Below are 26,421 nucleotides of genomic sequence, written 5' to 3'. Positions count from 1 at the left end.
TGGTCGCCATGTTAGGATATGACCTGCAATATGGTCATCCTCCATACCATGCTTCCCTGGCCAAACTGGGCAGTAGTGCAGTCAGATCATGATCTCCATGTCCCCACTTCCCATTCATCAGTAATTTCAGAAGAAATCTTAAATGTGTCCACTTCATGCACACGATGACTAGACTAATATAAACCACTAGTAGTTCATCAAAACCAAGTCAACAGCCTGAAATCTTGTCTGTTCAACTCTTGCTCCTTCAAACCAGCAACTATTTACATGTATCAAATCTCTCAAGTCCATCTATCCACTTAAATATAAATTTTTATATATCTAAATCCTATCACTCCCTGCTTAAAACCCTTCAACGGTTTTCCATGGATCCTAGAATAAAATCCAAACTTGCATAAGCTGCCTCTGCCCCTCTTTCAATCTTCATCTTCCTTCCCTTGGCCCTTGGTTACTGTGCTCCAGGCACACAGGATTTTTTTTTTTTTTTGAGATGGAGTCTTGTTCTGTTGCCCAGGCTGGAGTGCAGTGGTGCAATCTCCACTCACTGCAAGCTCCACCTCCAGGGTTCACACTATTCTGCTGCCTTCAGCCTCCTGAGTAGCTGGGACAACAGGTACTTGCCACCATGCCCGGCTAATATTTTTTGTATTTTTAATAGCGATGGGGTTTTACCATGTTAGCCAGGATGGTCTCAATCTCCTGACCTCGTGATCTGCCTGCCTCAGCCTCCCAAAGTGCTGGGATTACAGGCAAGAGTCACCGCACCCGGCCCACACAGGCTTTTTTAATCGTTCCTGCACACATGCAAATCCATTCTCTGCTTAGTCTTGGCACTTGCTCATCCTCCACCTGACTTACAGCTTTTATGTTTCAAATCAAATATCTTTCCTAGAGAGAAAGAGATGCTTCCTTCTCTGGCTCTCTGCCTTTTTTTTTTCTTTTCTTTTTTTTTTTTTTGGAGTCAGAGTCTTGCTCTGTTCCCCAGGCTGAATTGCAGTGGCACAATCTCAGCTCACTCTAACCTGCCTCCCAGGTTCAAGCAATTCTCCTGCCTCAGCCTCCCTAGTAGCTGGGATTGAAGGCACCCACCACCATGCCTGGCTAATTTTTGTATTTTTTAGTAGAGAACAGTGTTTCACCATGTTGGCCAGGCTGGTCTTAAACTCCTAACCTGAAGTGATTTGCCCACCTCAGCCTCCCAAAGTGCTAGGATTACAGATGTGAGCTACTGCACCCAGCCTGACTGCTCTTTAAGGGCACGTTCCAACCTCATTCCTAACCCTTCATGTCATATAGCAACTCTAACCTTATTTCCACCCCACCTGATCATTTACCTTTCACCCTCCTGGAATGAGAGCTCCATGCAGGCTGAGGCAGTGTCTCTTTTGTCTGCCTTTACATCCCCGGTGTCTGGCACAGCCCTTGCCACAGTGCAGGTAGAGAGGGGCAGGCCAATGGTACCGCAGGAGAGGAGGCAGCAAGACGAAGGAGTAAAGAGGGAAATGGGGTCTGGGAGATACTTATGCCAGTAATTACGATCCCACTAGTAGAATATATCAGAAAGATTCTGGGTCAGCTGCTCCATGACACATTCAGAACCCTTCAGGGCAGAAGAAAATTTCTGGGGACTTCTAGAAAGTGTATAATTTTTTTACATCGCTTCTATGAGTTTGCAAAACACTGGCCAAGTTGTCCTAAAACTCATCAAAAGCCTTTGGGGAAAAACTAAACAGATATCATAGAGGACTGCTTTCCTGGCTAACTCACCACAGACTGCAACCATCATGAGACCTCATCTTTTTGACCTTTAGCAACAAGTTAAAACTGGGAAACAACCTGAGACCTTGTGGATTCAGTACTTGGGGCAAGAAGATCAAGGTTTGAGTTCTGCTTTCATGATGTCCTTGCTCTCACGACTTGACAGAGCATGCTCTCTGAGCCTCGTCTTCCTCATTTGTAAAGTAGTAATTTTCTGACTGAGCCCTGCCTAATTGAAGGTGCATTCAAGAAAACCAGGTAGATTTTAAGCCACCTTACAGCTACAGGAGATCATCATGCACGGCTGCTTAGATGGTATTTCACAAACCAATTTCTCCCTCCTTGCCCAGACTTCTGGTCTGTAGAGGCAAGTGAAAGATTCTGTTCTAATATAATCACATGCAACTCTACTGATCAAATTACAGATGCTTTTGGAGTCAAGATCTAATTTATGAGTTACAGATGTACTTTAAATACATACTTACTTGCATGCACTTAAGGTCGTCTTGGAGCAAAATGAATAAGGATGCAGCCTCTTGAATGGGAATATGAACCCACGTTAAAGTGCTTTATTAACTCTACTGAGACATGTTAGTAAGAAGTACTATGTACATCTAGTTGAAACAAGCTGGATGCTAACGACATACAGTGGGCCCATGTTTGCACTCCACACAAAGGTTTTAACACAATTTTCTTATAGGGCCACAGTAAGAACACTAATTTCACTAGATTTTACTCCCTATTTGGATGAGGAGTGTTTATGCCCTGGGAACTTTCATTCTTCCATTAGTATCATCTCCCCATGCTTCCCACCCCAGAGATAGCTGGGTGAATCCTGTGGAGCAGAAAGATGAAATCTGTTCAGTTCTCAGATGAAGTTCAAAAGGTAGCAAAGACATCCTAAACAGCCAAATTGCAGCAAGAACGTGCATGGGCTTGTACCCCTCCCAACACAGAGAAGGGCTGTAGAGTATGCATTCAAAATGGGATGCCTCACCAGGGATCAATGAATGGCCCTGGTCTCTGCAATGCAATTAGGGACTACAGAGCCTCCCTCATTATATCTAAGACATAGTCTGAAGTATTTGGGAAAATGAATCCATGCAAGTCCCACACTTACCATACAGCACACCAACAGGGCACCAACCATGGTTCAGTGGTTCTAAAAGCATGGTCTTTAGAGAGCCATGGTCTAGCTAAAGGGATGTTCTTTGACTTTCCTGTATAGGGTCAAATGAGATCTGAGCCTCAACAAGACTCACTAGTTGTGATGTCTACTCCACTAGGTGGGGTGCTCTGGGGCCCCAGGTAAGAAGGGGGACATCAGAAGGTAACCTTCACCCAGGAAGAAGTGATTGTTACCCCACTCAGATATGCATTCTATTTCATTGCCCTCATTTTTAGGGTTTGAGAACTTTTCCAAATGAAAAATAAATGATGTGTTCAAGACAATCCTTTGGTTTGCACTGTTGCTGGTATCAATATCAATGAGTTGTTGCTTTTCTCCATTCGGAGGAACTGCATCTGGAACACACATTCCAGAGCAAGTGCTCTACGTTTGGACAAAATGCTCGGCTTTCAGCAATTCTAAAGGGCTGGAAAGGAGTCACAGCCAATATCGGCCAGGAAAAGAAAGAACAAGACCAGAGGGGGGAGGGCACGTGGCTTCTGAGTTCTGCAGCACTGCCACAGCTACTGCTTTACTTCCTTCCCTCATCCAACTACAAATCAATCCATTGTCAATCATAAAATGTTATGGGCATTTCTTTTCCAACTCAACCATCCTATACTCGTGACTAAATGAAAATGCAGCAAAACGGAATAGGATCTCACAGTCCTACTGAAAGAGGCTGAAGGCTTCTGCCAAATCCCTTGGCAATTCTGCAGCTGCAGACTGACACGTCCCCTCAGCTTCTGGGGATTCTGTGGGGTCAGAATGGAGACAAAAGCTCACTTCAGGGGATAAAGAAATGTAGCCCAGAATATGGACCCTCACAGAAGGTCTTCCAAAAATTCTGAGCTTAGGACACCTCAATATATCTGAAATGATGAGTCTCTTACCTTTGTGCCAATAAATATTTACCAGACAACCAAAGTCTCCATTTTCAAATCCCAGAATCCCACCAATTTCAGGTTTTAAGGTCTGAGCTAATCCCAGTGTGCATCCATTTGAGAAGATGTTGGATTGTAATAATGGCCAAGACTTTGGGCTAATCTTCCAGGAGAGCCATTCAAGGAAAGGATAAGTTACCTCAGTCCACTATGCAGATACATGGAGACACAACAGGTGCCAACCAGCCTGCCTCTGCCCCACAGGAAAATTTGAGTTTCCAGAACCGCAGGCCATGCACCCTGGTTTGCTGCAACAGGGAAAAACCCTCCTGAAAGCATGAAGAAGAACTATTGGGATGTATTGGAAAATTCAGAAAGCAACGGTTTACCTAGGAAATGCTCCTGTTCCTTTCACTCTGCAATAGTCAACTGAGTTCTGGACTTGATCTGTTGGTCAGTTAGTGAACTTAGTGAATGTGTTAATGAGGGAAATACTCCTGTGGTTACTGCAGCCTTCTAGTTTTAATCTGAGCAATGACTTACACATTTATTGACCATGGAGGTGACCAAGCCCACTTACCCTCAAAGCTTCTCAAGATATTTACATGGACTAAACCAGTCCCCAAACACCTAGAGGAGCAGTTCCCGGCCTTCTTGCCACCAGGGACCAGTTTTGTGGAAGACAGTTTTTCCACAGACCAGGGAGGTGGGGGAGTAGTTTCAGGAAAAAACTGTTCCACTCCAGATCATCAGGCATTAGAGTCTCAAAAGGAGTGTGCAACCTACATGCCTCACATGCACAGTTTACAGTAGGGTTTTGGTGCTCCCATGAGAGCAGGTGGAGCTCGGGCAGTAATGTGACTGAGGGGGAGAGGCTGCAAACACACAGGAAGCACTGCTCACCTCCTGCTGTGTGTCCAGTTGGGGACCCTGATCTAGAAAATGACTAAAAATGCAGCAAAATCTCCAAAAATGATACAAGCAGAAGTGGAAGAAACGCTCCAAGATAACAAGGAGTCATCTCTACTTGGCTCTGATGTATGTGAGTTACACATTGTAGTGATGTAGTTATCTTGGAGCAGAGTTTCATTGCTGCTATCTTCCTTACCTTGTCTTTAAAGTGCTTATCTTCAGAAATCACTTAGCACATTTTTCAGCCTCGTGATTTCCCTGCCTCCTCTGAGAAGTAGGAGGGAACACATCTGAGCTCTTCAGACCCTACACGGGAAGCCACAGAATTTGCTTTTGCCCACTGATACCTGTCATACATCATCAGAACTATGCATACAGTGCATACACAATCCAACAGTATGACATCTAAAAGACTCAGACCATTTACCCATAGCAAATCAGATCACATCATCCTTTCTCTACCCCACCAATGCTGTTCAAAGCCTCTTCGTACTTCTGAATCCCAACAGCAGATTTGAGGGAAAGCAGAGTAGCAGCTACTCTCGCAGTAAAAGACACAGTAAGTCCCACCTTAGGTGATGAAATTCTCCTGCCCTAGAATACCTCCTCTAATAAAGGCACATTGTGTTTAATGCAGAGCTCAAGGCCATTCTTCTCTCAGAAATGCCATTTCTCCTTTCTCTGTGTCTACTCTTGCTCTACCAAAATCACTAAGAATTGTTACTGTGCTTTGAAATCACCATGGCACCCCAGCTACATTTTACCACACAGGAGGAATAACAAGTTGTATCCCTCATGAGATTTTCAATACCCTGCCATGAAGCAGGGTTGAACAGCAGCTGGGGATCCCTCAGTCAGAATGTCTGGAGTGAAACCCTGACTGTTATTTCTTGCTAAGTTATCTCAAAGTTCTTCTGAGTTAGTTATGCCATTTATAAATGGAGATGATAATGGTGCATCCTGATTGTACGTGGCTATAGTGAGGGTGAGAGGAGGGTTATGGTTACCAGTTAGGGACCAAACAAGTATCAGTTATTAAGATTGAGAGGATTGCAGCTGTTGCCTCTTGTCTATTTTATGTGGGATCAGTGAGCTTCCCGGTAAAGCCGGGGGAGGGGGGTACACGTGTCAGAGCTACCCCTGATTTGGGCTGACGATCCAAAGTCTTACGTACTGGCATCTCCCATCCTCAAAGCAAGCAGATCAAAGATTCTGAGACAAAACAAGCAGGGTGAGAAGTAGGGAGGTGTTCTGGGTCCCGAACTCCAAGGAATTTCCCTCGACAGCACCCACCTATCACCAGGAGGCAATGTTAAAATACAAGATCAAGACACTGACAATGTTCAGATTATCTGTCACAACATTTTAACTCCTTGTGAACATCCCTCACCTCCAAATGACCAGTTCTTGGGGACACACACACTCTTTCAATATTCATTTGAGCAAAATGAAAAACGTGGTTCTAAAATGGGATTGATAGAATTATAATGAAAGCCACACATGTGAGGCACGTGCCATTTTAAATTTTACAGTAACTACATTTTAAAAAGTGAAAAAAAGTGAACTCATTTTTATTTTCTCCAGAATATTCAAACTGTCATCACTGCAATGTGTAACTCAGAAGTATGAATGATACATTTGACATAATTTTAGTACTAAGTTTTGGAAATCCAACAAGCATTTTTTTTTACTTACAACTCATCCTGGTGTGGACTGGCCCTATTTCAAGGACTCCACAGCCACACGGGAGAACACAACTTTATCAAGTCCTATTGTGTGTTGTTTACCATTGAAACAAAAAACTTTGGCTGGGTGTGGTTGGGCCTGTGCCTGTCCTTCCAGGACTTGGGAAGCCCAAATGGGGGCAGGATGGCTTGAGGCTAGGACTTTGATATCAGCCTGGGTAATACAGCAAGACCACATTTCTTCAAAAAACTAAGATATTGCTGGGTGTGGTAGCACATGCCTGTAGTCCCAGCTATTAGGGTAAAGTTGGAGATATTCCTTGCTTGATCCCAGGAGGTCCCGGCTACAGTAAGCTAAGATCAGGCTATTACATTGAACTCTCCAGCCTGGATGACAGAGACCCTATCTCAAAAACAAAAGGTTTTGCCGGCCGCGGTGGCTCACACCTGTAATTCCAGCACTTTGGGAGGCCAAGGCAGGCGGATTACGAGGTCAGGAGATCAAGACCATCCTGGCTAACATGGAGAAACCCCGTCTCTACCAAAAATACAAAAAAATTAGCCAGGCATGGTGGCGGGCACCTGTAGTCCCAGCTACTCGGGAGGCTGAGGCAGGAGAGTGGCGTGAACCCAGGAGGCAGAGCTTGCAGTGACACAAGATCATACCACTGCACTCCAGCCTGGGTGACAATGCAAGACTCCATCTCCAAAAGGTTCCTGATCAGTTAGTTTTTCCCAAGGTGTGAGGTCTTTTCTATTACAATTATCTGGGGGGTAACTTGTTAGAATGCAGATTTCCAGGCTCCCTCTCCAGACCTATGAATCAGAATCTCAGGAGCAGGGGAAGAAGACAAAACAGGCTCTGCTTTTGTAACAAGTTCTCCAGGTGACTTGCATGCATTCCTCTAGAATTTGATAACCACTGTTCGATTTTTAAAAATTCTGCATGGATTCAGCACTTTCCCACTTAGGTTAATTCGGACTATCTAGACACCTTTAATTTTCATAAATTGATGAAACACACTTTATTTTTATAGGGTATTGTTTTTGCATGCTGCAAGCCTGAGACGATGCCTCACATACAGAAGGTTCTCAATAAATGGGAGTATTTTTCCTAAGTTCCTTTGCTAATACGCCCCCTTAGCTCCCTGTACTTTCCTTATTATAATACATATCACACTTGATTGGAAAAGGACCAATTAGCCACAAATCAATTTACTGCATGATAACTTTGCTGAATAATCAAATCACTGAAATGCAGGAGAGACTATTAGATGAGACTTGCTGAAGGATCAATTAGAGGAATGACCCATTTGGAAACTTCTTCTAAATATTAAATATTACCTAAAGTTTCAATGCAGCTGCCAGCGTGTAAAGGTTGAGAAGTGGGGATAGAAGAATGAAAGGGTCTGGTGACACCTCCTGGTACCCCTGAAGTTGCTTCTAATTGGTAACCTGGGTAACAACCTGTCCCACAGAGGACAGTTCCAGCAGCCGTTGCAGATGTGTTCACTTGGTCAAGGCTTTTTTGCAGACCCCTACCCTTAACCCCACATGGTTGTGTCCCATACTCATCAGGAACTGAGATGGAAATGTGTCCCCAGATTTGCTAAGGGAATGCGTGGTGGGTCCTGGCATGGTGGAGGGGGTATATCTTCCTGCTAGCGAGTCCCAGCTTCGACCTACCCCCTTTATACATACATACATACACACACACACACACACTCCCTCACACGCCCTTTGGGCATTTGGGCAGGGGATAGCTGGGAGCTTTCCACTTGGACTCTATGTCTAAAACAACTATTTCAACCTGTCTGGTGGTTTTCAAGAACTAGAATATTAATTGATGTTCAGCCACTAACTTGCAGCAAAAAGACGTCCGGTGAATTAACCTAGAACACACTTGGTCTGTTGAACTGTCTTCCCTTAATACACAACACGCTTCCTGAGCTGACATCTGCTACCTCTATCCCCACAACTACACCAGTACTCCCGGCACACAGAACTAAACATACGCCTGCTGCCTGAAGGGGACAAGCCAAGTTAAATAAACTTCCAGTAGAACAACCACTAGAGAACCATTCGGTGCCCTTTGGTCTCTCCCTTATAGTAACAACTTTGTCATCCAACTCATAAATACTAGTTTTGTAAGAGCAAGACTAGCATACTGGGGAAGGTGGAATTCCATCTGGAATGAGAAGGTCAGAGTTCCAAGGGCAAAGAAAAAGGAGTGTGTGGACATAGTGTGACCCAGCGGGGAAGGGTTTTGGTATCAGATGAACTCCTGTGTCACTGTGGGCAAGCTACGAAATGTTTCTGAACCTGAGTATGTTTTTTTTCACTTTCCAAAATGGGCATAACACCTCACTGAGCTGCCGTGATAAACTATACATGCATGTATATGTGTACATACATATACATGCACTATATATATCCATGCACATATGTATATCATACTAGCACACATAATTTGCTCAATAAATGATGGTAAGTTATGATTACCCCCTGAAGAATTCAGCAAAGCCCCTACAAGGGACTATTACTGCAGGGATAAAGGGTTTGCTTTCCTCAGGGATTAAAGCATTGGTGCTCCATGGAGTTAACTGATAGACCTTTACAACAAGAGTGGGGGAGTGGACATTGAACAGACTCGACCTTGTACACTTTTAATCTGCCAGCATGTCCTGTTTGTTCTCCCATCAAAACACAGCTTAAAGATGACCACTTCCCACCCACAGCCACCCCACTAACCCAAGCCATTGTCACCCCTCTCTGGACAGCTGTAAGGGCCTCCCCCATCCCCTCTCAGTGCTGTTTCTTCTGTTCTTTGGCAGTTTGTGGTCTCCACAAAGCAGTCTATCTGATCTTTAAAGTCAGATTACAACCCTCCCTGCAGTGCCTCCATATCACTTAAAATCCCAAAAATTTTCTGTGGCCTCCAAGTCCTAACTTGCTCTGACCCCTGGCTACCTCGTAGATGTTATCTATAAAACACTCACCTGTACTCATCCATGGGTCATACTGAATGTCTTACTCCTGGACACCTCAAGTATGCCTCAACCACAGGGTCTTTGCACCTGCTATGTTTCATTGGTCACACCTTCGCTTTATTTAGATCCCTGCTCAAATGTTACCCCCTCAGATAGGCCTTCTCTGATCACTGAGTCTAAAATAGCATTGCACCTTACTTTCCATCTCTTCCCCTGCTTTTTGATTCATTATAGTAAGTTCACAGCTTACTATGCATGTATATTATCTGCTTATTCATATACATGGTTTGGGATCTGTTCTCCAATACAATGAAGGTCTTTGGATGAGGGCTTCTGACTCACTTAATGCTATGTCCCCAGGGCTTAGAACAGTTCCTGACACCCAGCAAGGACTCAAGACATGAATCAACTAAAATGAATTTCTAGTCACTGATCAAAACAAGTAACCTGTTTTTCAGCCTGTGTTCTCATACCAGATCCTTCTTCAACAACTACTACATTCACTAGCCCACCCTGGAAAAGTACTAATGAATCACAGAGGGAGACTGCCTGTCTAAGAAGGGAAAATCATTTTCCCCCTTTTTGCCATCTCTGGCAGAATCCAACTCATCAAAAGTTCTTGACATTACTGAGTGAGAAACTACGCAAGTGTGCAAGCTGGATGCATTAGGAGGTGTCCTGCCCTGTTAAAAGCCTAGTCCCAAGTGATACCCAAAAGAGCACACGTTCTTTCGGATCAACCAAAACAAAACAACAAATACCATTGTTGAAACCCCTGGGTAAGAAAATATCCTTGTAAAGATGATAGTCTCATAGATCACAAATGTTAATGAAAAATGCCTATTCTACGTGGCTACAAAAAGCAGACCAGACATGTTGGCGCACTCAACAAAAAACCCATGTAGAAAGGTATCACTATTTGGGAAACTGGAAGAAAAAAAACTCCTGAAATGCTGCTGTTCTACTCCTTAATGATTTTCATCTCATGATCTCCACCCTAAGCCCCAGACAACTGCCTGTGCTTAACCCATCCACCACGGGTATCAATGTGACAATAACATCTCTTTATACGAATTTCAGTTACAACATCCATCAAGCCCCGCACTGAAATGTTAAGCATGTTGATTTTTTTTCTCCATTTAAAAAGAGAGAACTTGCCTTTTGTCAAACTGATACCCAGTAAATAGCAGGATTCAATAAACCTGCTCTAGTAAATGTTTTTATAAGGAGGTGAGACCTCATTTACAGTAGTGCTGTTTAGAATGTGGGTAATGGGCACAGCAGTTTTTCTTTTTTAATTTTATTTCTTTTTTAGACAGGCTTGCTCTGTCGCCCAGGCTGGAGTGCAGTAGCACGATCTCTTTTCACTGCAACCTCTGCCTCCCCGGTTCAAGCAGTTCTCTGCCTCAGCCTCCTGAGCACCTGGGATTATAGGCACACCCCACCACACCCGGCTAATTTTTGTATTTTTAGTAGAGATGCGGTTTCACTGTGTTGGCCAGGCTGGTCTTGAACTCCTGACCCTCATGATCCACCCAGCTCAGCCTCCCAAGCAGGTTTTTCCAGCTTGTAGGAGATGCCCTAGAAGGCTTTCACTGAAAGCACAAGTTACAATCTTTGTTGACTGAGCAGTTTTGATTTTTCATTTTCACTCTAGGAGGAGAGTGAACTTGCTGGGAGATAATCTGACATTTGATTGATAGGGGTGTCTCCTTTTTCATGCTTCATTCAAAATTCAGAGTTCAAATGGAACGTTACGAAGCATACAACATATTATTAAAAATGGCTATGAAAGGAACAAGGATATCTCTCTCAATCTGAAATGTGATCAATCGCAATTCATTAAGAATTGAGTGAGCAGCCATCTAGATTAGGTAGATGGAAACACCATACTCATGCAAACTTTCATTTTCTGTTGCCTTTTTTAGAGATACTGTGTGTGGATCACTTGCTTACAAGGCAGGGTTTAAGTCACAGGGCAAAATCAGTATCTTTTTTGTGTTTGATCTAAGATGTCCAAATATAACCTAACATACTGGAACGTGGAACATGCACAGGGGTTACCAGAAGGCAAAAGCTCTAGTGCACTTGAGGCATCTACACATACCTATGTACATTTTAAATTAACATTATTCCCCACCCATACCTCCCATTCCAAGCAGTCTCCCTTTTCGTTGCATGCTCCATTCCACTAAGGCTCTGAAAATGTTAAACAACTGTTGTATTGCGGGAACATTCCCCTGCCACTCCCAGCAATTCAGTTAACCATTGCATCTAGCATTGGGCATTAGTCAAGTGTTAAGGATGTCACCACCTCTCTCAGTGAGAAGCAGAGACGTGAATTCTGGGGGTTAAGAGGGAAATAGCAGGACCCATAATCAAAGGGGTTTTATAGAAAGAGTATACCATTGCTTTAAAATGTCAGCATGCATCATGCATACCTCTTGAACTCACCGGGTAAGACTTTAAACTCGTTACAAAGGCTGAGGCTGACCATATCAATAAAACTGACCCTGCCTTTTAGAGAACAGAGATGGTTGGGTGCATGTTTCTAGCTCTCTGTGCTTCCTTTCATTTATTCTCACCAAAGGCGGTAAACAGGGAGTGAAACATTGGTACATAAGCCTTTCTTTAGTGCACCATTGATAAGAGGTAACAGATGAGTGTTTATTTGTAAGATTCAGTTTAATGTATGTGTCTGAAGGTCATGGGATGCTCAGTTATGTAGTGATAAGTTGTAACGTCCTCTCTGGCAGGCTGAAAGCACCACATTGGCAAGACTTCCTAGTGATTGTTTTGGTCATAGGTTAGGCTTAAACAAAAACAAAAGGAAAAATAAATCTAGTGTTAAGGCACTCACCTATCTTGGCATTTAATTAATTCCATACTAATGAAAGCACAAATTTAACTGTTCTGAACCACATCAAAGAAAAAAAGACAGGTGTTATTTTGACAGACATATCATGCAGCTATGCAATTTCCATTTGCCAATGTCCTGGTTTCAAAACCAAGAGACTTGGTCTAAGTTCTGCTACTTGAGAGATGTTTTACAAGAAAGGAAATAGAGGATCTTTGGCTAATAGAATGAAGATCCCCTTCTTATAAGACAGAGATAATGATATTCTCGAATGCCTCTAGCTTTATAGATTCAGTCTTTTACAGCCTCTAATATTCCATAAAGATCCCAAATAATTTACACATCAATCTCTATTAACCCAGACATAATACGTCAAAAAACATAGAAGTCATAGGTCTGTGTACCTAATCTCCCTGTTCCGTATTTCACAATAAGAGCACTGATCATACTGTTAGATTTTCTTGTGGATTCATTTGACATAGTCTTACTTTTCTAGACCATGTATTATTAAAACCAGAAATAAAACATGAAAGTTAGCAAAATGCCTAATGTCTTACATGGCAGAGCCTCAAGGCTTCAGCTGTACTCCAAAGATACAAGGACTTTTTTTTTTTTTTTTTAAACTTTCTAGAGTGACCAACTGCAGCATGTGAAGAAGGAAAGAAAAAAAGGATACTGAGACTTGGATGGATGCATCAAGAAGTAGCAATGTTTGTTACCTGCAGAGGTGTTACAAGAAATTTCATCTGCTGCAACGAAGACGAACTGATTTCTGGAAGAGAAGATAAAATTCACAATACTGCTCGCTCAGGGGGAAATGTGCTCTCTGCCAATTGGTTTGATGTGTGCAGATGAGGGGGAGGGAAGGGTGCTTCTTGTGAATGGATGTTGCGAGGAAATGTGCTGATGTACCTCAGTTTAGAAAGATCATGAAATAAGCATGCAGGGACCTCTTGAAGTCATGGTAATGTCAGAATATGGACCATATACAAGCTGTTGCACCAAATATTAATACTATGTGTTACCAAAACATGCCAGGGTATGTTTCTAAGGCTAAAGCATTTCAAACTGTGCTTATATGCATTTTTATGCTAAAGAGATGACTTCTTAAAATGAGACTACTGATTAGGAAATAGAGTATACTACAGCTAGCTAAAAAAAATTATAAAATTTCAGACTTATATAAAAAAAATTTAAGAAAGTGCTGTCATTTCAGAAGACAATTTTATATGGTGATGTGTTATGGGTAATAATTTCCTCATCAAACCAGGCTTGCTACATAAAGCTAACTCATCAATTGAAATAAACTCTATCTGTCCAAATTATTTTTAATGATGCAGTATTAAAAAGAACGAAAATAGAAAATGCTGTTTTACTTTTAGTAAATCCCAGAAAGATGATAAAACTATCTTAAGATGTTTCCAACTGTGACATTTCCACAATGTAATGTGTTCTAATTCAGGGGTACTACTTATTCCTCTAGAAATAAGATCGTCTGTGTCAGGCAAATTATAAAAATGGCACAATGAGGTTGGCTAGGTTCTTAAATGTCTCAACAGCAGCAGTACAGGAGCTCTGGGTTTTCATTGGTTACATTTTTACCATGCCTATGGATCATCAAGAACCAAGATAAATGCATTTTTTTTTCTTAGTGAGATTGCTTTTGTTCAAATGTTTCAGTGCTTCAAAAGGTATCTAGTGATTGAACATTTCTTAAAACATCTTAAGAAAGTTTTACTGTTGCAAAAGGTACACCGTGGAATATAGAGCTGCCATTTGAATGTTCCCTAGAATTTCACATTCAGTTAAATTCCAATCATTTCTATACCAATAAAACATAAACAAATTATATATGCTTTGAGAATAGTATTTTTAGTACTTCTACATAGCAAGTCACAACTAAGTTTATCGCTTAAGACAATAAAAGTTAACATCATAAGATTTTGGACTATCTGTTAGGCTTTTTGAACCCTGTGAATATCTGGCCCTAGATTCCCTATGTTTTGAGGAGCAATAAAATTTAATATCCCTGAAAACAAAGGAGATATTTTGGTTGAATATTTGACTTACTCACCTTTGGCTTATACAAGGGGCAATAACACGGGAATTCCTAACTACAGGTACGATATTCTGGGGTGCACAAAACATAGTACTTAGAATAACCTCTATTTACAGAATGCTCACAAGAAGAATGCTACCATAAACAAGAATGGCGACCTGGTTTATCTACAGAGGCAAGGTCTTCGTACTAGGCATTCACATATCTGTGGCAGGAGGCTGGGGCAGCTCTACCCAATTTCTATTCCCTAATCCTGGATGAGATTGCTAGCTTGTGTTCCCTTTCTGCAATTTTCCCTAAGGAACTGTCCAGTGTGCTAGACAGGAGGAAAGCCACTTGGAGACAAAACAGATGCAAAATTGTGACTGAACAAACAGGGAACTTGTAAAATGCAACCTGCGAGTATGATTAGAAACAGCCCTGTAAGAAACTAGGCTTGGTTGTTTAAATTGTTTCAGAAGTTACTGTAAGATTGTGTCCTTGAAAATACCCTTTTTGACACTATGCACTTAAGCTACACTTTTTCCTTCCTCCTTTCTTCCTCTTCTACTCTTTCCTTCCTTTTCTCTTTCCTTTTTCATTTTCTTCTTTCCCTCCGTTCTTTCCCTCCTTTCATTTTCCCTTCGTTCTTTCTCTCCCCCAATTTTTTGAAAACCTACGTGTATTGATTTTTATTGTTTTACCCATGGTCTTTTTGATCCCTAAGTTTCAGAACTAAAGGGACTACTCCCTTTGACAACTTGACCTCTTCAAAAGAGTTGGCTTAGATTACTTTCGACTATGAATTCACATCTATTTCAAGGCAGAGTTTTCAATAATAGTGACATTTAAAAGAACATGCCATGGACTCTGCAGCAATGCCAAAAGGAGTTAATGGCTACCAGTTAAGTATTTTTTTTGATATATCCATTCTGTATTACTTTATTTTTTAATCCACGTAATCCCATTACATCCCACAAAGGTCACCATAAGGTGTCAGAAAAGTACCTTTCTATAGAGTTCGTTAATTCCATGAATTCAATCTCTGTGATCACTACTTCCCCTGAACTATGCTTTCATCAATTGACAAGTGCAATTAACAGGAAATGTCTGTAAAATCAGAGATTGGCTTGGGGTGGCTTACATTGTCAGGACAACAGAAAAATTCGGGTAGAGTTCTAACAGGAGATTGCATGTTGGTGTTTATATCCGCCATGTTATGCCGTTTTATGTACAGCTGTTTCACCTTGAACATTAAGAAATTATTGACTTAGAGGGCCCATAAATGGATCATCTATGACCCTCTCAAGCCACTTGCCCCAAATGACCAGAGACACACATGATCACAGAGACAAATGTCCCTGCTATATCCAAACAACTTAAGGAAAAATTAAAAGTTCAGAACAATGCAGCTATATTCTGAACAGTGGGCTACCTCTCAGGGAAGAAAGGAGGTGGGTACCAGGGTCTGTCTCCTTATGCAAACCCTAGTGTGCTGTTTTCTCAACACAAACCCATGGATTTAAACTTCAAAATGCACCTGATTTTCCACAAACTGGTCTGTTCTTTAGTTGTTGATTTTAAAAAACAAGTGTGACTGAGTCATTCTCAACCCTGGCTGCACATTGTAAATAACAGGTGCACTTCTAAACGTTTCTCGTTACCAAGCTACACTTAAGACCAGTTAGATGGTAACCTCTGAAACTAGGTCTCGGGCATCAGCAGTTTTTAAATACTTCCAAGTGATTCTAATAGGCTAATATTCTTGAAAACCACTTGTGGAGCTGAATGGTAAGAGTGCCAGTGATAGGGCCCACTCCTGAGGGTTCTGCTTTAATTGATCTGGGGTACGGTCTGAAAAGTAGTTCAGAAGATGCTCTGCAGGTGACTCTAATAGATGGCCACAGCTGAGAAGCACTGCTATGACGCCAAGGCAGAGGGATTCAAGAGACTCAAGTGGATTCAAGGGAGTTGAATCACTGAATTTCTTCAAACTTTGGTTTCTATTTTTGCAACTTCTATTTGACCATTATGCTTGCCTCTAGGGCAACCTAGCTACTTAGGTTTTGGACAATGCCACCATTGAAACCTGATAGTGTCCAAGAAAGGGTACTTCCAGTTTCTAGATGCCTTCTAAGAGAATTGACTTTAAACCTCATCCTGAAAGAGAAACTGCTCTACAGTGGCCATGTCATACTCTTGGTATTTGAGTCCTTCCTTATCTCTTCCTCTTACTGGATCATTTCTTATGGATTTACTCAAGATCATCTTTCTTGAGTTTTTCCACTTAGAGTTCAGCCCCTAATTTTGTCTTCACCCATTATGTCACCCAATACTTTCTATATTCTACCTCTCCTACTCCAAAGTTTCTCAAACTTCCCTGAAGATAAGAATTGCCTAGAATGCTCATTCTATGTATAGATTCCTGGGTTTCAATCCTGACCACCTGAATCAATTTCAGGAGAGAGGTCTGGTAATCTATATTCTTAATAAGAACCCAGGCCTGCATATTGATTAGAACCCAGGCCTGCATATTGATTAGCTCCACAGGGCACCCATTCTCACTGTGCTCTAGGTAGCAGGTGCTCCTGTGAGGGAATCACGCCTCCTGCTACTTCTTACCTTGAAGTTTGGGCAAGCTTGCTGAGAAACCCGGCAAGTTCATTCCCATTTTCATTTCAAAGCTCACCTGTCCCAGGACGATTGTTTTGAATTGGGAAGGCTTGGTTGGGGGTGGAGAAGAGGAAGGATTACTAATGTATGAAAAATGATGAAATGGCTAAATTGAGTTTAAGGGAAAAGACTATGTTTGTCCTGGCTCATGGGAATGCTGGCTGCAAAATCTATACAACACTGATGAGGCACTTATGACTGCAAGTTGCCAAGTGTCATACCTATGTGTTCATTACATTTTTCTTATAATCCCTCTTTTTATCCTTCTCTTGTAGATGACGAAACTGAGGCATGGAAAAGTTACATAATGTGAGCAGCTGTTAAGTGGTAGAGGTGAAAACTGAACACAGTTGGCTTGGCTCAAGACCCAAGCTTTTACTATCTAAAGTTCTTGGGAACATTTACGTAGAGGGTATTGAATCAGCACTGGGGTGTGGTGTCTCTGAAGTAAATTAATATTCTGAATCTTCAGTTCCTCTGAGAAATAAAATATTTGAATTCCTCTTTGAGTATAATTGAGAGAATTAAAAATATTCTGCTTTAACAACAACTTGATTATGAAATGGCATACACCATGGTGTTTCTCTTGCCACTCTTATGTCACTAGGTTGACTAACCGTTTAAGATTTGTTTATAGACCGTCTACACTCGATCTGCCTCAGCTGGTGGTACATTTAAATTAGTCTTGTGGATTGCCACGTATCGCCCTCATAGCCCACTTTTATTCCTTAGGCTAAATCTCATCTCTTGGCAGTTTGCCTTCTGAAAAATTACCCATGGCTAATTCTTAGAGTCAAATTAAAATAGTAGCCAGCCCTTGTTGGTGGAGGGGACACGAGAGGCTAGATACCAAGTCAGAGTAAACTTGGAGTGCAGGCAGGTAGGAGGCAAACATTCCCCGTATCAAATAATGCTGGTTTAAATTTTATTGGTAAAGATTCTGGTTACTTCCCATTCTTTGGCTTCTTAATTCTGTTACATTGTTATTGTTACATAGATCTCAGGATCGGTATCACTTACAGCAAGATTCTTCTTGTATCCAATGCTATGAATTTTGAATCTCTCTCTCGCACACTCACACACACACACACTCTCACACACTTATACACTCACACACTTAAACTTTCCAAGGATGTCTGCTAGGCAATCCCTACAGCTGAGAAGTTGGTTTTCTGGCCTGGTAGATGGCAGCCAAGATGCCCCAAGATAGTAGTGGGACAAAGTCCAATTCTACCTCTAGGTATTGGGATATCTGTTGTTTACAAGGCAGAGGTTCTCAACCCTGACTGCTCAGCCAATACTTTGTTTTTTAACAAATATTCAGCTAGGATTGTTTTTTTTTTTTAATAAAATACCAATGACCAGGCCTGTACCCCAGACATGTAGGTTCACCATGTTTTGAGAGTGGTTCCCATGCACAAATATGCCTGAAAAACCCCTGGAGAACTCATATCTCACTGTATGAATACCTCTGTGAACATATGTATCTTGCCTCTGCAGGAAACAGTTGTCTTTTGGGTTTAAAGTAAATTGCACTAGTGTTGATTCTTAACATTTTATACTTAAGATTTTAATTGCTAATTATATATTCTAATAATTGTAGTAATTGTTTTATAATCATGCTTATCAGGATGCTTTTTTTTCATGTAAAATTAAGGTAGAAATTCACAATCAGTTTATTCTTGTTGTTCATCTTAAAGTTGCTAGATGTGCCATATGGAACTCAGCCATGAGTGTTTTCTGAATATTAAACATAATATGCAGATATGATGCACCTATTAAAATTCATATTGCCGACCTTACCCAATACTTGACTCACATCATTCAACCCTCAGATTGCAAATGAGGGGCTTGTTACATATCAGGCACTGAGCTAAGTCTAAGGGGTCTGATGCTATGCTCATAGCCTTTAAATCACTGGAGTATCTTGGACTTGCCTGTATGGAAGCTCATAATCTAATTTATATTTCAGTTTTATCACCTTCAAAGGGAGGTTGCTGGCAATCAGTATCTTACCTCCTTGGCCCACATACAATACTAACACTCTACTCCAGAATGGTACAAATCCCGTTCAGATTCCTATTTTTTACCTGCCCTATCACTTTTATTCACATTTTAGTATTATGTCATGGTTACTTCAATACAGTGTGCAAACTGTAGAATGAGACAGGGTATACACAGACAAGTAACCAAACAGATTGACTATAGAAAGCTCTCAAAGGTTCTACACCTATCCCATTTTGAAAAGGGGGAACACATGAAAATACACTTAAAAACATTTCATTTAGACACAGTTCCTGTTGCTAACATGATATACATAAAGAAGCTTAAACAGAAAAGATAAGGTCAGTGAATCTCTCCCAGGTTTGGCTATTCTACCAAAAAAAGCCTGAGTTTTAAATATTCAAACCCAACTGCATCTCCATTACCTGGAGACGTTGAACAGTTCCCTTCTGTCATTTTAGTTCCTCCAACATGTAACATTCTCCCCCGTTCCCACTGGACTTCGTGTCTAGGCTCAGGTGAAAGAACCAACCGTGAATCTGGAAACCATGCCTTGTTGCATACAAGCTGTATTCCACTAGAAAATTCACTTCACCTTTCTGGGCCTCAGTGTCTTCATTTGGAAAAAGAGATATAAAAATAGTACATGCCCTTCCTGGATCTTTTGTGCAGGTTGAATGAGAAACATCTTATTGGTAGAAGTCATCTTATTGGTAGAAAAATTGGCTTTTTTTTTTTTTTTTTTGGCTGTGTAGACTCATAAAGGACAGTCTATTTCTCTCTCCACCCAAAGAGGAGAGCAGGCAATTGGTTTTACAAAAATCCAAAGCAGTGATAGTTGGAAGGCTGGGTTTATCCTGGGAGATTGGGCATGTCTCCTACAAAGCTAAGGCACGTGTGGTGGCCTAAGTTGATCCATGAGCAGAAAAGATAATAAATACCCAAGGCACAGGGTGAACAAGAAGGATAGGATATTTGATCTTGTGGTTCCCAATTTCTATTCCCCAACCTATTTTTATATTTCTAGGGTGGAGGTCAAGATTTTAAAACAACCAAAAACAAATGTATTTAGTAAAAAATGATTCTAACTCATAAAACCTGTTTCCACAGGAAACTCCTCCCCCCCCCCCCCCCCCACTCAAAAACAACACCGTACTCCCACAGTTTAGTGATGCTGCTGCTAATATCCGGAGTACTAAGCGTCGGGATCTCTTAGAGGGGCTTTCTGTTCATGACAGCAATTCTCACAACCACCCAAAGAAGCAATGGTTATCCATTAATCCCACTTTATAGATGAGGCAGTTGAGTGTCAACTAGCTCAATGTTAGCCTGCCCAAATTATCTCACGTAGTAAGTAGACTCAGAGATTCAGGACCCAGGTGTAAATCTCAATCTGTAATCATATTCTGCTTATCAACAGCAATGATTTGCTAGTGCATGTCTATATCAGAGTAGGTCCAATGAGAATAAAAGATCCTGTTTCAAATCTTGACACAGTTGCCTACAAGTCCTGGGATGCCAAGGAAGGCACAAGCTCCCAGAGGGTTAGTGTTACAATGTGTCTTAGATATTGTCTAGACTAAAAATAACCTTGCACTTTTAAATGCATTTAATGTACCTGCTACTGCCTCTATATATTCACTGCAAATACTAGCATACATTCCAAAATGTCAATCTGAAACCGAGTTATTGATAACATTTGCACCACCTCTTTCAGTTTGTAATGTTCACCTTCTTCATCTGTTTCTGATTCTAATTAGTACCATGCTTTCCACTTAGCATAGGAAAAAAACTGAGGGTCAGTAAAGTTAAATCGGATGGAACTTTTTCAGGTAGTTCTTTATATTAGTGTGAAATCTATGCAATTAATGGCATGATGTTAGCATCAATAACTGTTTCTGTCCATGAATCTTTTGGGGTAGAGAATTAATTGTGGCCTTGGGACAGGAGAAGGGGGAAGAAGTCACAATGGAATTGACATTGAGGGATGCTCAACTGTTGATAGCCCTTTCTCATTGAAGAACAGAGAGTAGAGAGGCAATGGCAATAAATCAATAATTTACAAAGATACATCTTATCTCTTGCAAGGTTTGTGACGGGACAACCCTGTGTCAACATTATTTATGGCATATCGGGGTAGAATAGAGGCTTGTGCTCTAAAGCGGGGCTTCTCAAACTTCACACCAGTCATTCTGGAATCTTGAAAGTGCAGGTTCTGGTTCAGCAGGGCTGGGGTGGGGTTTGGGATTCTACATTCTCAAAGGCTCCTGGTGAGGCCCATGGTGTTGGGGTGAAAACTAGACATTACAAGGCAAGGCTCTGCGGGCTTTTTAGATGATCCGCTCAAATCTTGAAATTTCAAAACAGCACAAGTTAATCCCCCTTTTCCCCCATTTGTTCATTTTCTAAGTTTGGGAGACAGAAATGGAAGAAAACAAAAATAGCGGGGGAAACGATCATTCTGAAAAAGCAAGGAAGCTGGTATTGTCCAGGAAGGATTATTAAGGTACTTCCACTCCCCCATTTTCTGAGCTCATATTCTGTTTGGTAGTAGTCACCCACAAACACTCGAACAAAGCAGAACTGGTGGAAAAAACAAGTTCTTCATCTCTTAATACATTCTAAAATTTTAAATTACAAAATTGAAACCATGAAAGACAAGAATTGAGAGGATGCTAGAAGCATCTAACAATGAGGTTTTTTTTTTTTTTTCTTTAAATTCCAGGTTCCCCAGACTCGTGAGAACCACTGATTTAGCTTATCAGATGTGTGGCTTATTTCTATAATCTCATGCCAAAGCATTTCAATCTAAATGATTGGGATAATTACGAGAAGAGTATTTGGCTTTGATTATGTTTCAGCTTTCAGAAAACTGTTAATCTGTTTGAACAGTCACACATCATAATGCAGCAAGAATTAGCTTGGAAAAAAAGAAGAGTGACTAGTTACTCCTTATATTCTCCCTAGTTTGTGCCCCACAGACTCCCATCCCTTCAAATTTGGATGGTGGCCCCTATTCTAAATGTTTTGTATGTTAATTAAATAAGAAATTCATTGCAGTTGTGAGGAGTGCCTAATTCCAGAGGAACCAAGCATTCTGATTTACACCAAGGAAGAAATAAGTCATTTCTGTCCAGTGACTGTTTACCTGCATGTACTACACACAAATGTGGAAATAAGCCACATTGAAATAAAAATCGATTCTTCTGGAAGAGAATTTCAACTTGCGATAAGTACAGAGTCAGAACTTGCTTTGATAACTTTAAAGGAAATACTAGACACTTAGTGAAAAATTTCATCTTATCTTGAAAGATAGTATATGACCATCCATAGTATACTACCTACAGACCAAAAAAAACCCAAACAAAAAACAAAGTGGAGGGGTTGAATTTTTATTGCTATGTCCACAAATTCTTCATGAGCTAAGATTCTATCTTCTGCTTTACTGGATTACTGTCTTCTAGAATGTAAGTTCGTTTTAGCAATAGAAAGGCTCATTCACAGGGCTTTGCGTGTATATTCTCAACAGACCTACACCTAGAAGGCATTAGGCTTTCCCAACCTGCCTCTAAAATCCTTCACAGCTGAAGGACCCTGATGCTGCTACTGAAAAGATAGGCTTTATTTGTGTGTGTGTGTGTGTGTGTGGCCTATCAAGTCAATGATCTGCAACCTAAAAAGTGTGTAATTAGGCCATGACATGACCAAAGGAGTTGTTACACCTTGTCTTGTCACTGGCAAAAGTGTTTACCCATGTGGCTGTGACAGCTATGCTCTGTTGGGCTTGGAAATTCCTTTTATCACTCCCCAACTCCTTGTTGGTCCAGTCTGTTGGCTATTACAAGATTGGTTCTTTTTTTAAACTGATTCAATTACATATTCATCCAATAGTGCATAACAGTTGTTATGAAGCCATTATAGATTACAGACAAAAGGCAATTAGTTCTTGAGAGAGAAACTGGAACACTTTTTCTAGGAACGTGTGTGTGTGTGTGCGATTTCTATAAACTAAGAGAAACTCAGGAAATGTATCTATCAGTTACAGCCATATTACTTCTCAGTACTAAGAGCTCAGCATCCATAAACCCAATTTTAAAAAACTATAGTGACTCTACTATCAAAAGCTGAGATGTAACTTTCCTTCCTCACTATTTCAGAGCCATCTCCATACTTACCAAATGAAATCAGTGACAGTCTACAGAACAGACCAGGAGAAAATAGAATTATCTTAGCTATCCTAATTTTTTGGAGAATATACAATCAAAATCACTAAGAGGAACAATGTTTTATATATGTATGTATATATATGAACTGTCTCATATATACTTGTATGTGTGTATGTATATATATATAAAAAACATATATATATAGGGCAGAAAGATGGTCCCTTCCTTGCTTCCTTCCCTCTTTCCATTCATCCACCCACCTACGTATCGATTTATGTCCATCTATCCATCTACCCATCCTTCCACCCATCTATGTATGTGTACGCATGGATATACGTATGTATCTATCTCTGTCACTTAAATAATTTTTAAATAAGACTAAAATATGATAGGGAGTCTAGCATAAAGTTGCCAAGGTTTATTTTGCCAAAGGTGGTTGCCAGGCCTTGAACTGGCCCTGGGAGATACTACTCTCAATACGGCACTAGAATAAGATCTTGATCTCTCCTTGCCACACATCACGAAGAATAAGAACAAGGGCTGCTACTGCTGTTTAGCTGTGTGTGTGTGTGTATATATATATATATACACGTGTATATATACGTATATATATACGTATATATGTGTGTGTGTGTATATATATATATCTCACAAGTATTAAGAAACTTATGTGGCATATGTGCTTTGTAATAGGAATCTCACAGGTATAAGTGTGTGTTTCTATTAGCCTAAAGCTGGCTAGGACAATTGCTTTCACTTTTTCTTCCTGAGGAGCGCCTGAATCACCAAAACCCCCCAAAAACAACACATAATGGATCTGTTAGGAAAGTAAACTTTAAATGAACAAGATAAAAGGTATGTATATACATGTAGATATGTATAGATGCACACATGCTCAACCTGCAGTTCTAACTAAAACCTGGACATGCTTTTCTAGACACAGGGGCACAGAAGGATAGAAATAAAGGCCTAAGTGACTCATTTCTGCTACATTCCAAATAAAACATTAAAAAGAAACTAAAACCAAGAACAGCTTCTTCAAAGCGCCATCAAAAATGGCACAGAGGTAGGACTTTAGCTTATTGCCATGTCTTGATTCCACAGCCTAGATTCAAACTCAAGTGGCTTCTCCCTGCCTCTGGGTCTGTATCCCAGCTAGGAAGATGGCATGGGAAACTCTCCCATCCCTTCTGAACCTCCACGAACTCCACCCTCAGTTCCTTGTTGATCTGAGAATACCACCTCCGGCATGGCCATGTTTTACAATGCTCTCACTATATTTTTCCAACAGATTTCTCAAAGAAGACTGCAAATGTAAATAAAATGATAGGGAGTCTAGCATAAGGTTGCCAATGTTTATTTTGCCAAGTAAGAACATGAAAAACAAAATTGGATGTCTAAAACTAAAACTACCATTTGCTATTGTTCTAATTTTATAAATAAAATCTATTTTAACAGCAGTGAGAAGGAAGAATGGATTCAGCCTATTTCCCAGAAAAGAGGGTTGACAACCATATTTACATGGTCGGTGTTCTTCTGTCTTGATAAACCAGTAAATATGCCATCAAAGGAGGTTGCCAGGCCCTTGAACTGGCCTTGGGAGATACTGCTTTCAATACGGCACTAGAATAAGATCTTGAGATCTCTCCTTGCCACACATCATGAAGAATAAGAACAAGGGCTGCTACTGCTGTTCAGCTAGAAATATTTTCAATCCTTACCAAAGTTGGTTCAGATAAGAGGACTGGGGAAAGCAAAGCAAATAACCTCTTTGTCTGCTCTGTATGTCTACTTTCATTAAGGGTTTCAAACTATCCACAGGTTCAACTTTCTGTATTCCAACCCACGGCCCCCCCCCAAAAAAGGTGAAAACAATGTCCATAAAACAACATCTCTTTAAAAAATTAACCTTCCTACAGAAATAAGCCCCTAAATGGTAAATTACATTTTCTATTCTGGATGCTCATACACTTTATATGCTGACAATCCCTTAAATTTCAGCATATATCATCAGATAACGACTCCAAATAAAATGGAGTATCATTGTAAATGTACTTATTTGTCTATTTTCATGACAGCATTTCTCTCCTTACTTAATCTGAGGCCAGGAAACAAAAAGTTCTAAAATAGGGAATAGCCTGCACTAATGGAAATAAACTCAAATCCTTTTACTTTTTTAGTTCAGCTTAAAGATTTTACATAAGGATTTAGTCCTATTTTCTGCATTTAGCTTATGATGAAATATTAGAGGGCAGAAAGATGGTCCCTTCCTTCCTTCCCTCTTTCCATTCATCCACCCACCTCTATTGCTTTATCTCCATCTATCCATCTACCCATCCTTCCACCCATCTATGTATGGTGTACGCATATGGATGTATGTATGTATCTAGCTCTGTCTCTTAATTTTTAAATAACACTAAATCCTGTATGAACCCCAAAATATGCCTACTTATCCTTACTAGGTTCTAAGAAACACAAATCTGTCTGAAACAACCTTTTATTCATAGGTTATAAATGTCATACTTAAGTTTTTTCTAGCATGTAGTTTGTGACCACTTGAAATTAACAAGCCCTGGTCTCTCTGCATTAAACTTTACCTGAATACACTTAGGAGTCCCTTGTGAGGCCCCAAGGCACAAGTGAGTGTGTGTGTGTGTACATGTGTGTATGCAGAGAGCAAGATAACATGGCATTTTACTTGGATTTCTTTTAAGTTGAGCTATATAAAATTTATATTAATGTAGGTATATATTTCATACATATTACAAGAGAGCCAATGTGTCATTTTTGTCACCCACAAGTAGCAATTTCTATCTCTACATTAGCAGTGAAACTTTAAGGTCTCAAAAACCAAAGAGGTATCCATTAAAACAAAATTACGTTGCTTGCAGTCTTTTGCTCAGTTTAGAGATTCCTGTGTGGCCTGCTGCTACAATTATATGTCAAAAGCTTCTTAGCTTTCATGTATCTTTACAAGAAATGCATATTTTATGTGGAAGCAATGGCCCCTGGTAACTATCAGTGTAATCGGATTGTGATGAAATTTGAGTGAAAAAACTCTGTATTGCTTTAGTCTCTAGGCAGTCTGCATCTAACTACTTTCTGCCCTGATGTGGAGGGACGTTTGCATGCACTGATCATTAGGAAATGTTAGAGTGTTAGCAAGCAGGACAAGCATGACAAATGTCTGTCTGGGGAGATAACATTTTCATCAAAGCTATGTACACATCATATTTTCCCAAATATTTGTGGCACAGTTGATCAAACAGGGAATCTTACCCCCCAC

General features: G+C 40.6%; 1 protein-coding gene across 11 annotated transcripts in view; it reads right to left on the bottom strand.

Moving 5' to 3' along the window:
• RBFOX1 (RNA binding protein, fox-1 homolog (C. elegans) 1) overlaps positions 1–26,421 on the bottom strand; it is a 1,723,406-nt gene that overhangs the window by 6,956 nt on the left and 1,690,029 nt on the right. For 5 of the 11 annotated variants that reach the window (XM_011961368.1, XM_011961360.1, XM_011961364.1 and 2 more), the window contains one exon: positions 12,974–13,026. The exons of the other annotated variants lie outside the window; for them this stretch is intronic. In XM_011961368.1, coding sequence (XP_011816758.1) covers positions 12,974–13,026 — 53 coding nt within the window. The remainder of the gene's footprint in view (positions 1–12,973; positions 13,027–26,421) is intronic. 11 annotated transcript variants of the gene reach the window in all.

Source organism: Colobus angolensis, unplaced genomic scaffold (genome assembly GCF_000951035.1).
Source record: "Colobus angolensis palliatus isolate OR3802 unplaced genomic scaffold, Cang.pa_1.0 Scaffold55, whole genome shotgun sequence".
NCBI lineage: Eukaryota > Metazoa > Chordata > Mammalia > Primates > Cercopithecidae > Colobus > Colobus angolensis.
This window is presented reverse-complemented; position numbering and strand designations above follow the sequence as displayed.